At 37.7% G+C, this 14,708-nt stretch overlaps 1 protein-coding gene across 2 annotated transcripts in view; it reads left to right on the top strand.

Moving 5' to 3' along the window:
* The window catches only part of LOC113061620 (semaphorin-4B-like), a 61,297-nt gene extending 48,217 nt beyond the window's left edge, over nucleotides 1-13,080 (top strand). For both annotated transcript variants that reach the window (XM_026230901.1, XM_026230900.1), the window contains exons 6-15: nucleotides 216-327; nucleotides 420-536; nucleotides 1,902-2,059; nucleotides 5,382-5,563; nucleotides 6,036-6,186; nucleotides 6,617-6,827; nucleotides 7,355-7,470; nucleotides 7,892-8,049; nucleotides 8,609-8,697; nucleotides 8,979-13,080. In XM_026230901.1, coding sequence (XP_026086686.1) covers nucleotides 216-327; nucleotides 420-536; nucleotides 1,902-2,059; nucleotides 5,382-5,563; nucleotides 6,036-6,186; nucleotides 6,617-6,827; nucleotides 7,355-7,470; nucleotides 7,892-8,049; nucleotides 8,609-8,697; nucleotides 8,979-9,742 — 2,058 coding nt within the window. In that variant the 3' untranslated portion in view covers nucleotides 9,743-13,080. The remainder of the gene's footprint in view (nucleotides 1-215; nucleotides 328-419; nucleotides 537-1,901; nucleotides 2,060-5,381; nucleotides 5,564-6,035; nucleotides 6,187-6,616; nucleotides 6,828-7,354; nucleotides 7,471-7,891; nucleotides 8,050-8,608; nucleotides 8,698-8,978) is intronic.
* Nucleotides 13,081-14,708: the final 1,628 nt, after the last annotated feature.

Raw genomic sequence — 14,708 nt, 5'->3', positions numbered from 1 at the left:
ACCAGTGTGTACAGCTGCATCTCCTTCTAAACATAATCTTTATCGGTTCTTACTATCTCTCCGGACTTATTGCAATAACATGACGTTCTGTTCAGAAAAATAAGAGACATAAATAATTGTTTAGAGCAACACAGGCAGTAAGCCATCAGGACAGTTGATACAAGACACAGTGTTCGCTGTCATTATAAGAATCTGTGTCTTTTTTTTTCCTCCAGAACACATCTGATTTTTCCCTGGTGCGCAATGAGATGGGAGAAATAGTCACCGAAGATGGTCGTAGCCGGTGTCCTTTCAACCCTGAATACAAGTCTACGGCCATCATGGCCGGTATGTCCTACAAAAATATGGTGTAATTTGTGCAACACTCATTTCTGACTTGCTTTTTTAATATCTGTTGGTTTGAAATGATGGTTTTACAGATGGAGAACTGTATGCCGGCACAGTCAGTAACTTCCAAGGGAATGAGCCCATCATTTACAAAAGCCTTGGCCAGGGCACAGCGTTAAAGACTGAAAACTCACTGAACTGGCTTCAAGGTAAAAGCCACACTCACCACCATCCTGCTCTTAATAGGAAATATTCACTGACAATTGCAGCACGTGCACATTAAACACTTGCCACAATTCAGTTTGACCAGGTGCTAACGTCTTTTAGGAAGTTTTCATGACCATTGACCCTTACTACAATAAAACTTCTTAGGAAAAATATTTATTGTGAAAAGTGACTTAAAATACATTTGTCTGAATGGAATATATTTTCAGCTCTATATACCTGTATCTAATGTTACTCTACCAGTGTGTAGAAAAAAGGTACACAGTTAACTCAATACAAGCTGAAATAGCCATAAATGTTTAGATAATGAAGCAACCATATCTTCATTTTACATGAATTCAGTTTATTGTAAATTGTACCACACACAACAAAGTTTTTTTTGCCAAGTACAATTAACGTTGTACTATTATTGCACATGTAAAGCCATAAAAATGGATGTTTGAGTCAATGATGTGATTTTTGTTGTGTTATTTATATACTATTATAGTATGTATTTTAATTAGTTTTCATTTTTAGTTTGTTTTGTGAAAGTTTTGTATTATTTTGTCATATTTCTTTTGTCGTTTTTATTTTTCATTATTGCTTTAATTAATTATTTCTTTAAGTTTTAGTTTTGATCATTTATTTAACTTGCCAAGGCAACATTTATAACTTTTAAGTTTTTATCTAATATTTGTATTTTTTATTATTATTAAGTTTTATTTTTAATTAACAAAACTGGTTTAAAAAGGATTAGAAGATTAAAATAAAAATAAATTAAATAAAAAAGCAATACAGGTTTGTAACAACATGATGGAGAGTAAATGACCACAATTAAAATGTTTGTTGAACTATTCCTTTAATTAATTCAGGCACTACAATAGTGCAAACAGCATGGAAGTAATTTGCTCTATCAGTGGGCACAATTCCCCCCATTCTGTTATCTTTATGGACTCATCTCCCTTGAACTTACCACTGAGAGGCAATTTTGGCACAGCAGAGAATTATTCATGTAAAGGAAGACTACAGAGAGAGAGAGAGAGAGAGAGAGAGAGAGAGAGAGAGAGAATGTGTCAGTTTACAAAGGTGAACCCTTGTCACTTTACTAAAGAGTACTAAGTAATAGCTTAATATTTTTCAGTATGAGGCAAAGTAGATGAAAGATACATATTCAAAATCAATACGAAGCACACTGATAGTGTAACAAAAGATTTCTCTCAGTAATTACAACTAAAGATTAGCATGTAAAAGGGGTTTCAGGTGGACCAGTGGCTATATTTGAAACACAAAGTCCACATTACTTACAAACACTGCTGTCTCTGTTTATGTTCCATGGCATGGATTGACACTTGTTTTTATGTCTCCCACAGACCCTGCTTTTGTGGGCTCAGCTTATATTCAGGAGAGTTTGCCCAAAGGCAACATAGTTGGCGATGATGATAAGATTTACTTCTTCTTCAGTGAAGCGGGAAAGGAGTTCGATTTCTTTGACAACACCATTGTGTCACGCATCGCTCGCGTGTGTAAGGTGAGGGACAGTTTGGCATAAACACAGTGTTGAAGGTGGTTAGATTAGGGCTATTTCCCTACATACATGTACAGACAGAACATTTATACCCTCCTCCACCTCCCCCTATGAAATGCAAAGAAATAGATGCCAGTATGTTTGTGCATGTTAGCAATGGTGCATAAGTGTGTGCATGTGCTATGGACTACATGATAGTTTTTATCTGTCACACCGAGGTGAGAGAGGTTCAAAGAGATTAGAAGGTTTGTGGTACAAAGATGCATTCTTTATTGTAGAACACTCCCTTTTTTATGGTCCACCTCAAATTCTTATCACTGCTCAGCAAATATTAGCATTCATCCGTCAAGTTGACGAGCTGCTGAAAATGCACATTACATACAAAACACACACATTCCTCACAGTTCCTCTAAAGAGAAATACTCCCTGGAGAAAACTATCCTATGGATACATTGGAGTATTTTCTAGCCAATCATTTGAGCTGCAAATGCTATGTGACTGGATCCGCAGGAAACACACTAAATGGCCATTGGTATCATATGTACAAAGTGCCAAACTCTAAACAGGGAAAAGAGCTCATAAATAATCAATTTAATAATGTGTGTCGTTTAATAATTTAGAAAGCACAAAGTAACAGTCATATGTATCTTTAATAATGTTATTGCATTAAAATGTATTTAAGAACATTAATGATATCTGCATTTGGTTCTGTTCTGCTTACCCTAGGGGGTTATTGGTGCTCTCCCTGCGCATTCGCGACAGCCTGCATGGATGAGCAGGGAGCTTTTACCCAGAACAGAACCATACCGCCAACCCAAACTGTTTGCAAAGTGTCAATCATTTTGACGATAGTGGTCGTGATAGAAGTGTAGTTATGGCATCTACCACCAGGAGTTAACGGTGCTATGCTTGACCACTTGGCATTTTCAAACAGTGATGAATAGAAAAATTCAGTGATTGCCATGTGGCTCATTTAAAAAGGCTTTTTAAACCAGCTTCACTAAGCATAATTAACTAATGGTTTCAGTTTTGAAGGTTTATGCTCTCCTGTCTCCCTGCCTTGTAATGTGGATTATCACACAGGCCCCATGAAATGTCTCCTGGCAGTGAAATGGTTACTAGGCCAGGGAAACGTGGCCTGCTTATTTGCATCCAGTACCTTAAACATTATCCCAGGTTCCATTTCTAGAATGCCCCATATTCCTTCTGCCAGAACCACTGGAGCCCAGCCATGAGGATGGGAAGGGGCTGAAATTATTATGTTTATAAACTGCATTTTCTTGGTATCATGCCTTATCTCCTGTCATATAGTAAACAAATGTGATGACTGCTGCAAACACCATTGGTAGATTTAATTGTAATGCATTCTGTGATGTGACACGCAACAAAGACACACTTATAGGCTGATGTGCGAGCCCTTTCCTATCAGATCTTGGACTTTTCTGAAATTGAATTTCCTTTGCTTATGCCCACCGTCTCAAAGCAGGCCATTTGTGCACAAGGAGTGATCTGAATCTTAAGAAAGTCTCTGCATTGCCAGTTGGGTTAAAGCACTGACCTTGACTGGTCTGAATGGTGCATGAGCGGAGTGAAAAATCTGCGAGATTCATTTGCCTTCTCAACTTGCTTTTGAAGTCTGAGAATGAATTCAATTCCACTGCACTCTCTATATTTTGGTTTCTTCTCTTTTTTTATTTTTACTCCAATCACGTGTCACTATAATTTGGATATTGGTGCACTTCTGCACTGATGGCCATGTCATATTCCAGTGGAAACTGTGACGCATGTCATACTATCCGCTTATGTACTGAAACAGTTCCTTATTGTTTTAAGATTCTTTTTGAATAGCGCCTGGGGTTTGCATTTGAAAGCGTACCCTATCATTTACACTCAGAATGACAATGAGACAATGAGCAGCAGAAGCTGTAATCCTTTGATTTCAAATTTAAAATGAATTGCATATGTTGAATCTGCTGCGTCTGTGGCAACTCAGTTCCTTCTGAGCAAAGTTTTTAAATGTGCACACACACACACACACATATATATAAAACTAATTTTATATAAATGTATATGTAATTTTATCTGTATGTTTACATTAAGTAGAAATAATCGGTCATAAAAGAAAATTAAAAAAAAATTATACTGCATTATTTTGATGGTTCAAGTACTTGAATGGATTATTGTGTAAAGGGTAAAGGCCCTTTCAAACATACTATGATGATAAAGTTTAAAGAATCATTCTAATTTTATGAGAACAGGGATGTTCACACCTATACATAGCTAGAACGATAAAAACAAGAGGAACAGTATTTTTATATATTTTTTCTAGCTGATGAATGATAAAACCATTCAACATCGAGCTCGAGCATTTAAAACCGCAGACGTCAAAACTGTGCGCAAACTTTGAATAAACAGAACATTACCATGCATTGGTGTCTGTGCTAACAGTTGTCTTTATAGTAATCGTTCTTTTTATGAACTGCCCTTAACTCAACCTTCAGCTGTTCAAAGATCTAAACTCTCTGCTGGGCAATGATGGGTGGGAGTTTCCCTTTAAAATATTTTATTGGAATGTGTTGTTGCCGTCCTGCTGGTAGAGGAAGGCGTTGTCCAGCGTGCTGGATTACAATAATATTATAATTAGAGGAAAGCTCATTTTCTTTGGAGAGCAGCTGAGATGAGTGAATAAGTATAGTGCTTTTGGGACCTCTGCTTTACGTACCTCTGGCTGTCGTTCAGGCCATTTGTACTTCACATTTGTCTGTTTCTCTGCTCTCTGCCCAATGTCTCTTTCTGTTCTTGTATTTTGATTTTATTTCAAATAAATTGATTTTTATTTCCCATTTGTTTGTTCAACTGTTCGGTATGAAGTTCTGCTTAAGCGAGGGTTGAGACTAATATAAAGCTGCTTTGAAAAACAAAAATATTTAGTTGATTCATGGCATGGGTTTCTTCTTTACCTGTGTCATAAGGTTTATTATCCAACCTCCCTTCATTTTTGTCTTTTTCTCTTTAGATCATTTCGGCTCTTTGTTTTCAAACCAATATTTGGTTTATTTTTAGGGTACTTTTTTTGTATAATAAATGGAATGAAAGCATTCAAGTCAAGTCAGTTATAGATTAAGGAGGTCATATGATGCGATTTAAGTTTTTCCGTTCTCTTTGGAGTGTTACATGCTCTTGGTACATAAAGAAGTTCCTTCCAGCTGCTAGTTCCTTCTCATGGTCAGAAGAGTTCAGAACAAGTCTTAGCAAATGCCCTCTTCACTTTACATTCACATTTATGGCCGTTTCATTACAAAATGATTTGTATGTATTTCCACAGGGTGATAAAGGTGGAGAGAGGGTCCTTCAGAAGAAATGGACAACCTTTCTGAAAGCCCAGCTCCTGTGTTCACTGCCTGATGATGGGTTCCCTTTCAACATCATCCAGGACATGTTTGTACTGACCCCCAGCAAGGAGGCCTGGAAGAGTACTGTGTTTTATGGAGTCTTCACCTCACAATGGTAATGTATCAGCCTACACTATAGCACCTGAAAATCCATTTAGTATACAGATAATATAGTGTGTATAGTTGTGGCTATGTTTGTGTTCCTTTGTAAACTTAAACCTTTTAGAAAAAGACATTTGTCTTTTAGTTCTTTTATTGAAACCTGCCTGGCACTCATCCAGACTGCTTTTGTGGTGCTCAGCGTAGGAGTTGTGGGTATTGATTGAGTGCATTAACATAGGGGATAAAGATACAGGGACAGGCAGGAGATGTCAGCGAGACTGAAGATGCTTAGAATAGCCTCCCTCTTGTGTCCGCCTACACATCTGTTATTTCTGAGGTTAAATTAGATGCACTGCATTGCATTTTGTGTGCAGGCAAATTTTTTTTGAGGTGTGTGTCTTTGAGATTGTTATTTTATGGTGTGGTCATCTGTGTTTGGCGATTATGCATTTCGATTGTAATGATTGTTGTGCTTGTGTGTGCAGGTACAAAGGTGCGTCAGGCAGCTCAGCTGTATGTGCGTTCACCATGGACCAGGTCGAAGAGGCGTTTAATGGACGTTACCGGGAAGTTAATCGCGAGACGCAGCAGTGGTACACCTACAACCATCCGGTTCCGGAACCCAGACCTGGAGCGGTAAGTTTTGTGTTTTCTTTAGTGTGATTTTAATAGTGACATCACAGTTGACATTAATGTGAACATTAAAAAAAGGGAAAAAAAGATAAATCATTTCTAATAAACACTGCATAAAAAATAAGAAAGGTCTATTTTGATTTCATTGTGACTTACATAGAGCATCTTGTATATTGGTGATCAGTTGTAATAAGAATTTCACATGCAAGTTCTAGCTACCAAGTTTAATTCTCAGACCGCATCTAGAAAAATGATTGTTTGACCGTGAGTTCAGTACAAGATCTTTTCAAACACGCTTTCACATTGGTGTTTGTGTTGAAAGTTGCATCGATTTTTGGCTGCCACTCACCAAATATCACTGACTGCAGTTAGAAAAAGAGCGATAGAGGTATTGCACAGTGTTTCTGAGGCATCGTTTTCCATCTTCCTGCAGTGCATCACTAACACGGCCCGCGACCAAGGGATCTCCTCCTCCCTGCACATGCCTGATAAAGTGCTGAACTTTGTGAAGGACCACTTCCTCATGGATAGCATGATCCGCAGCCAGCCTCTGCTGCTCAAACGAAACGTGCGCTACACGCAGCTCGCAGTGCACCGAGTACAGGCTCTTCACAAGACATACGATGTGCTCTTCATCGGCACAGGTGAGGTCTTAGACCACCATACACACATGCAAAGCAATCTCAGTAAATCTAGACTAGGCTTGACCTAATACAGACTCAAGTTAAACTGTGCCAGGTCGAGATCAGATTTGTTTAATTTAATTTAATTTAATTTTTTAGTGCACCGAGGCAAATCTGTTTTTATACTATACCTGCATTAAAGCCATTTAACATTCTTGTCCCAATCCCCATTAGGATTTAACTACAAGGGATTTTAGATTTGGAAAATCAAACCTTAATATCAAGCAACATAACTTCACACACAGATTTGAATTACATATGACAAAAAGATTTATACATAAATCTTTTTGGCTTATACACTTTTAACATAAATAAAAAAAATTGTCTTACTTCATTTACCAGTAAGTTAGGATCAGTTTCCCATTTTGTTACTAAAGCCACTTTCCACTCGTCACAGCTGGCAGCATACTTAATGTTATGCTACCTGTTAACAAAAATGGCCCAGGCCCTTGAGTACATAATCTCACATCACTTGTGTTATGTTTCAGATGATGGCAAAATTCACAAAGCCATCAACGTTAACGACAAGATGTATATCATTGAAGAGCTGGAGATTTTCCCCGAGCATCAGTCTGTACAGCACATCGAATTGGATGATGAGAAGGTACTTTATTTTACTCTTCAACTCATCCTATTTGCATTTGTTATGCACACTGGAGAACATGATGCATTAGTGAAATGACAGCATGGCAGGCAAAGGGACCCTTCAGCCACTGAGATAGTGAGGCCTGGAAGGGAGATAATTGCATCCATGTTTCCTCTCTAAAGAACTGTGAACAGATGGGAAACAAACAGTGTCTGCTCTGTTTGTATACTACTAAGTCTATCATTCAGCCTATGTGTTACACCACGGGAACTACTTTAAAAAGGCTTATTACCTTTGTCAGTGCAATTATCATGTATTAGCATTTACTGTATGCATACCGAGCATCTCTCTACACTGGATCTATCTGTAGATAGGTTGGCCTAAGGAGTGGACATCCTGAGAAGGTGTCTTATTTCTGTTGTGTTTGGATTTCCAACAGGGACTGTTGTTTGTGTCCAGCTATTCTGGGCTGGTTGAAATCCCTCTTGCCAACTGCTCCAACTACCAGAGCTGTGGAGAGTGTTTGCTGTCTAGAGATCCTTACTGCGCCTGGACAGGGAAGCAGTGTTCAAATATCAAACACGCGCCAACTAAGAGGTTAGTACATTTCAAATACCTGCTCTAGCATCAAACTGTTGCACTTCAATCCTTATAAGAAGTCTAAACCTGAATTAAAACACACATATAAACCATTAACATGTAGATTTGTTTCAGAAAAACACAAATGAATGACTACTACAGTACACTGTGGTGTAACCGTAAAGTAAAAAAATATCTTTCAAATATTTTCCTTAAGGCCTGTTGACGTATGGGATAATGTACTTGTTGACTTGTTGACCTTGACACACATTCATGAGGGTTTGCAAGGATGCTCTCTATGACATAATTTGTACAAAATTTTACAAAAGTACAACATTTATTTAAATAAATACATTTATGCATTTGGTAGACGCTTTTATCCAAAGCGACTTACAGTGCATTCAGGCTATCAATTTTTTACATATCATGTGTTCCCGGGGAATCGAACCCCCAACCTTGCCAGTTGAGCTACAGGAACACTATTTGAATTAGAAATCTTCTGTAACATTACCTACTGACCCCACACTTGAACGGATGAATTGAATTTTCCTGTTACCCCTGCTCTTTTCTTTTATAGCCACTGGCAACAAGATGTTGATGACGCCGACACTGCAGTGTGCAAAATAACAATCGCTAACCCTCGTTCTGCAAAACCAACTCCACCACGTGAGTTACAGTGAAGTTTTACAATATTTAAGCCCCATATTAATCAATATTTGAAGAACTTATTTCCAACAAACCACAAAGTGCTGTAGAGTGCATGAGGTTAAGACAAGCTGTTACGTTTACAAAAGCATTGTGGCATATGGCATGACCAAACGCATAAAGCGCCTCTGGCAATGCGCTCTGATAGACTGTAAGTACTTGAAGTGGTTGGATGGTGCTTTGCTAATATGTGAGATAAATGTTTGATGTATTAGTAACTAATTAGACCATCTAACCCACAGGTGTTCCACCATGCCATGTGGTACAAATACCAGCCAACATATTTACGGTTCTTCCCTGCAAGCTGCGATCCAACTTGGCTGAAAGGCGATGGGAATACAGTCATACCGCTGAGCGTTTTGTCTACCCTAGTCCTGACGGCGGGCTGGTGGTTGTAGCCCAAGTGGACAAGGAGGAGATCTACCAATGTTGGTCAGAAGAAGGTGGCTACCGACAACTTCTGGCCAATTATTGCGTCAAAGTGGAGCACGAAAGCACCACCCTGACTGGACATTCCCGAACGCAGTTGGTACCCCAAGGGGAAGCGATTATTCTACCCGGGGAAACACGGTCGCCGCAGAAAACCAAAACATACTGGAATGAGCTGATCGTTGTGTGTGCCTTACTCGTGTTCTCCCTGGTGGTCCTTTCACTGTTCGTGGCGTACAGGAACCGAGGCAGGATGAAGTCCATGCTGAAGGAAGGCGAGTGCCCCAACATGCAACAGAAGAAACCGCGAATTCCAGGGAAGCACACGGAAAGCCTTCCATTAAATGGCAACAACATCCCGCCCTCAGTGTCTGACCACAAGGGCTACCAGACGCTCAATGATAAGTACATCTGCAGCACTCCCACCCACGAGTGCTCCTCACCCGAGAACAGCAAGAGCTTCTCCGAATCCGAAAAGAGACCCTTGAACTTAAAAGAGAGCCACGTTGAGATCTCGCCGACTTGTCCGCGGCCTCGAGTGCGACTGGGCTCGGAGATCAAAGACTCCATCGTTTAATTCTGTTTGGGATGACTGTTAAAAAAAAGTGGCCTCTGAACTGAACGGCACCAAGTGAGGGACAGACTGAAAATGACTGGAAGCGTACCATCACTGGGTTTTATTTTGCACTTCGTCTCCTCTCATTTTGTCTTGGTGATCTGTTCACATTTCTCAGTCACTGCCAAGTCTGTGAAACACCCAGAGCCACGCTGAGCGGGACACAAGGCCTAGAGTACACTTTGAAAAATAATAGCGGGCATTGTGAGACATGCCGATCTGGCCGTCCCACCCGGTCCGTCCAAAAATGTCTGGTGGCATCTGTGTGAAAGCAATACGATGCCCTCAGGGTCCACTAACCGGTCATGCTCCTATCTCATCCCTCGGTCTGCCGTGTAGAGTTGGTCGTCCTGTGAACGGGAAAACGAAAATTCTAACTTTAGTCTACAATAGAGTCTCTGCCAAACTTAGTGCCTGATGTGAGATGATTAGCTGACATTTCAACACAATATAAGGCATAGTGGTGCATCAAAACCTTTGATGATATATGCAAAACCTTTGCGCAGTATATCATCATGACCTCAGCACATAGTAGGCATACTATGCAAATCACATTAAGGAGAAGCATCTTGTAGAGAGCTAACAGCACACGGATGTCCTAGTACACTAAGTGATGCCACGACCTCAGTATTCTACACCGCTTCTCAGAGGTACACACGTTAAGGTATGCAAATAAGTTTGAGGCATATGGAGAGCCCACCGTGGGGTTTCAGTGTGGAGAGAACTCCAAAGAAGGCATGTTAGCAATACTGTAAGTATGTCCAGGGCACAAATTACATTCTGAAGATGCAGGAATTTGAATAACTCTATGTTCCTTATACCCCCAACCAAAATCAGTTGCTACCAATAATAGACCATTTAAACCAGTGGTTCTCAGCCTTTTTGACTCCACAGCCCCCCATAGTCCAGAATATAATTAGAGGATCCCATGACTTATCCACTTGAATTCTCATATATCTAAGTTTAAAGGATTCTATTGCTTCAAAGACAAAGTTTTTTAAAATTAATATTTAATTTGTCTTATTTTTAATAGTTTGAAGTCATTTCGAGGCCCCTGTTGAGAACCACTGATTTAAAGTGATAGTTCATGCACAAATGAAAATTCTGCCATCTTTTACTCCCCCTCCAAATGTCAAATGGAAGTCAGTGGTTTCCAGTCTTGTTTTGGGCCCCACTTAGACAAAAACAGCAGAAACATTCTTCAAAATACAATACCTCTATTTGTGCTCCCCAGAAGAAAGAAGGTCACACATGTTTAGAACAACATGAGAGTGAGTAAATGATGACAGAATTTTCAGTGGCAGCTTAACTGTCCTTCGAAGTATAGTGCATTATACAGTCAATGGAAGTGACCGAATGTCTTGTCTTGAGATTGTTTACTGATTCAAATTGGTTGTTGTGATTTTAATGAACCATTTCAGATCTCTTTGGATCTGTCAAGAGCTCTGTTCTCTTGACTCAAAAGTGTACCTTGTTCAGATTTCACACCGTTCTTGCCATGTTGTAAATTCGAATGATGAATTTCCGGTCGGACAGAATGAAAACTTGTGGCTAAGACTTTACATGCCAAATTTGCGCTAAGCTATGAGATCAATGCCGGCGAAGAGTGTAAAGTGACCAGCAGATTTTTTTTTTTTCATGAAAAAGTGCCATGTTCACTGTAACACCTTAAGTCAAATCAGGCTAACAGATGTTTTTGTGTGGGAGCAATGACATATATGTATATAAAAAAGTCAGTTATAAATTGTCAGCTGCCAAGAGTGTCATACTGGATCAAAAAAAAAGAAAAAAGAAAAAGTACAGTACTTGGTTGCTGCACAGCAATGGGATGGAAACCACAAAATAAGACACAAATGTAAGTTACTACTATAGAATACATAAGGATCCATGTAAAAATGTATATTAATAACACACACACACACACACACAAAATATATATTTTTTAAATGTCTATTTCCAGTGTCAACATATTTCCAGTAAAATTCCCAAAGACAAGCAGTGTATATTGCACCACCCAAATGTGTAATATTTGATTGCCATTGATCTTTAAAGATCACATAGACATCTGTATTATGAATGTACTTATGTATTGATTGAACGTGTTCCAAAATTATTCTTTCAATCGAAAAACTGTATTATTTAAATTTGTGCTGAATGTTTGAAAACAGGACATTTACTTTAACATGATCTGATGGACCATGACATTGATCACAACGTTGTATAACTGTATTTGTAAGGGGAGGTAGAGAATTGCTTTAAATGTTTTTGACGCTGCTTTTTTTTTTTTTTTTTTTTTTTATACCCGAATGCGTTACAAATACATTTTTTTTTTTTTTTTTTTTCTTTTGTTCTATTTTATTTGCACAGAATGTGGAAATGGCTCAAATGAAAGTGTCTGGGAATTAATATTCTCTTGACATTGCTGTAGCAAGTACTAGTTGAATTTTGTTAATGCCTCCGAGCTAGATTTTGTGACTCAAAGGGTATGCGGGAAAGTAAATGTAATGTTGTAGCCTTTTTGTGACTCAAACACGTGTGCAAAAAGCAAACCTGGCATGCATGTCTGATCTGGTGGACTACACAGTAGAATTATCTAGTACATGTAAAGTCGCAAACCACTGTATATTGAATGGTCGTCTGTGCAACAGTCCACTGCAAGGCTATGTCTCCACTGTGCTAATGAATATCTACAGAGGTCCCCTAATATATATATATATATTCACACACAAAAAACACTTACAGACTATATTTAAAGCACAAAAAAAAGAAAAAAACTATGTATTTGTAAAAATGATATAACTGTTTTACATATGCTCAGACCTCTGTTCGAAAATCACATTCAAAATCACATTTAAAATGTAAGCAAATTTGCTTGTTTTTTAGTACATCATCTGATTATTATTACTAGCGTGCCGTTTTACAGAGTAGATAATGTGAAAACTTCACTGTACATCAGCTGCTACCTACAAATGGTAGATTTAGTCACCTATAGATTGTCATAAAGTTACATATTTCAGTCCTGAACTGACTCAGACATAAGAGTTACTGGACTGTTAGCGCTCTGCTACACTCTTCAGTACTCAGATACATTCTTTATATTGGTGCACAAAGATGCTCTGACCTATTGTAAGTTAATGTCTTGTAAACTTTAATGTAAAGGTAGGTGTATTTGTACATTTTGCTGCCAATGTAAAGAAAAACAAATGTTGTGAAATGTATTTTTTGTATTATGTTGTTTTTATTATATTGTACATAAAAGCACTTTAATTTTAATTTTTTAAATAAAAGAAATAAAACCACTGATTCTTACTGATTCAACATTATTTGCATCGGTTATTGTTACAGTTTTGAAACTTGCATTGGCATATAGCTATTAAATTGGCATTAAACTGTTACAAATGTTTGGAATATTTTTTTGTTTTTTTAAGAAGTCATATGAATGCAGGTCTGAATCTATTTAATGAATAGTAAAAAAAAAACGTAATATTGTGAATTATTATTATTATTATTTAAATAACTGTTTTCTATTTTAATACATTTTAAAATGTTATTTATCCCTGTGATCGCAAAGCTGAATTTTCAGCAGCCATAACTTAACTCCTCAGTGTCATATGATCTTTATGAAATCATTAATCATCAGCTTTATTAAAGTTCAAATCAGTTTTTGCTGCTTAATATTTCTGTAGAAACTGATACAGTGATACTGTGACTTTTGATCAATTTAAAGCCTCCTTGAAGAATAAAAGTATGTTTTACTTACCCCAAACTTTTGAATGGTACTGTATCAGACTTTCCACAAAAATATTAAGCAGGAAAAGCTGTTTTCAACATTAATAAGAAGAAATGTTTTTATTTTTTTACCACCAAAAAAAGATTTCTGAAGGATCGTGACACTGAAGACTGGAGAAATGGCTGCTGAAAATACAGCTTTGAATCACAGAAATTAAGCGCATCTTAAAATAAAAGTTATTTAAATTGTAAAAATATTAACACTTAACAATATCACTGTTTTTACTGTACTTTTTGTCTTTTCTGCCTTGGTGAGCATAAGACACTTTTTAAGAAATTATAAATATTTCCAAACTTTTGACCAGTTGTGTGTGTGTGTGTGTGTGTGTGTCAGTGTGTCATTTAGATACAGGTTGTAGAGTATAAAAATCATTGTCTATGGAATAGCTCTATAAAACATGGAAACCCAATGTGTATGTGTGTGTGTGCTTAATTAACCATATTTTGGGGACAAACTTGTTCCCAAAAGTGAACAAAACCTGACAAAATCACCAAAAACCTCCACTTGGGGACAAACTGTTATAAAAATAAAGTAAAAAAGTTTTTTTTTTTTTTTTTTTTTTTTTTTTTTTTATGTGAAAATGCAGAAAGTTTTCTTTGAGGGGTGGGTTTATGTTAAAAATTGTATAACTATCTGTTTATAAAAACAATAGAAGTCTAGTAATGTCCCCATTTACACCAGTAAACGAGTGTACTGTTTGTGTAATATCACTATATATCAGAATCACGTTTATTACCAAGTACTGTAGGCTATGTATAAATGTACGAAGAATTTGTCTTGGTAAATATAAAGCTTACCACTACCACGCAAGGGGTCAGCTAGGAATTTGTAAGCAAATTATTAGGTTTCATAGATTCTCTTTTTTTTCTCACTTTAGCGCCTCAACAAGAGATTTGTGCTTTCTGCTCACAGAAACTCTTCATTTAGCTTTTATAATGTTTCCACCGTGTGGCCATTGTTGGTATACGACTCTGTCATCTTGCTTATATTTCACCAGCCGCTCATCTTTCTTCTTTCAGGTTCCATCAAGTGTCAAACAGTAGGTGACATAGTTACATAAACACGATGCTCATATCCAGCTACGGTAACGTAAATAATCAGGTTCCTCTCAGTTAATGTGCGACTGTAACAAAGTAG

Source organism: Carassius auratus, chromosome 43, assembly GCF_003368295.1.
Source record: "Carassius auratus strain Wakin chromosome 43, ASM336829v1, whole genome shotgun sequence".
Lineage (NCBI taxonomy): Eukaryota > Metazoa > Chordata > Actinopteri > Cypriniformes > Cyprinidae > Carassius > Carassius auratus.
Note: the sequence above shows the minus strand (reverse complement) of the source record. Positions and strands in the feature narration are given on the sequence as shown.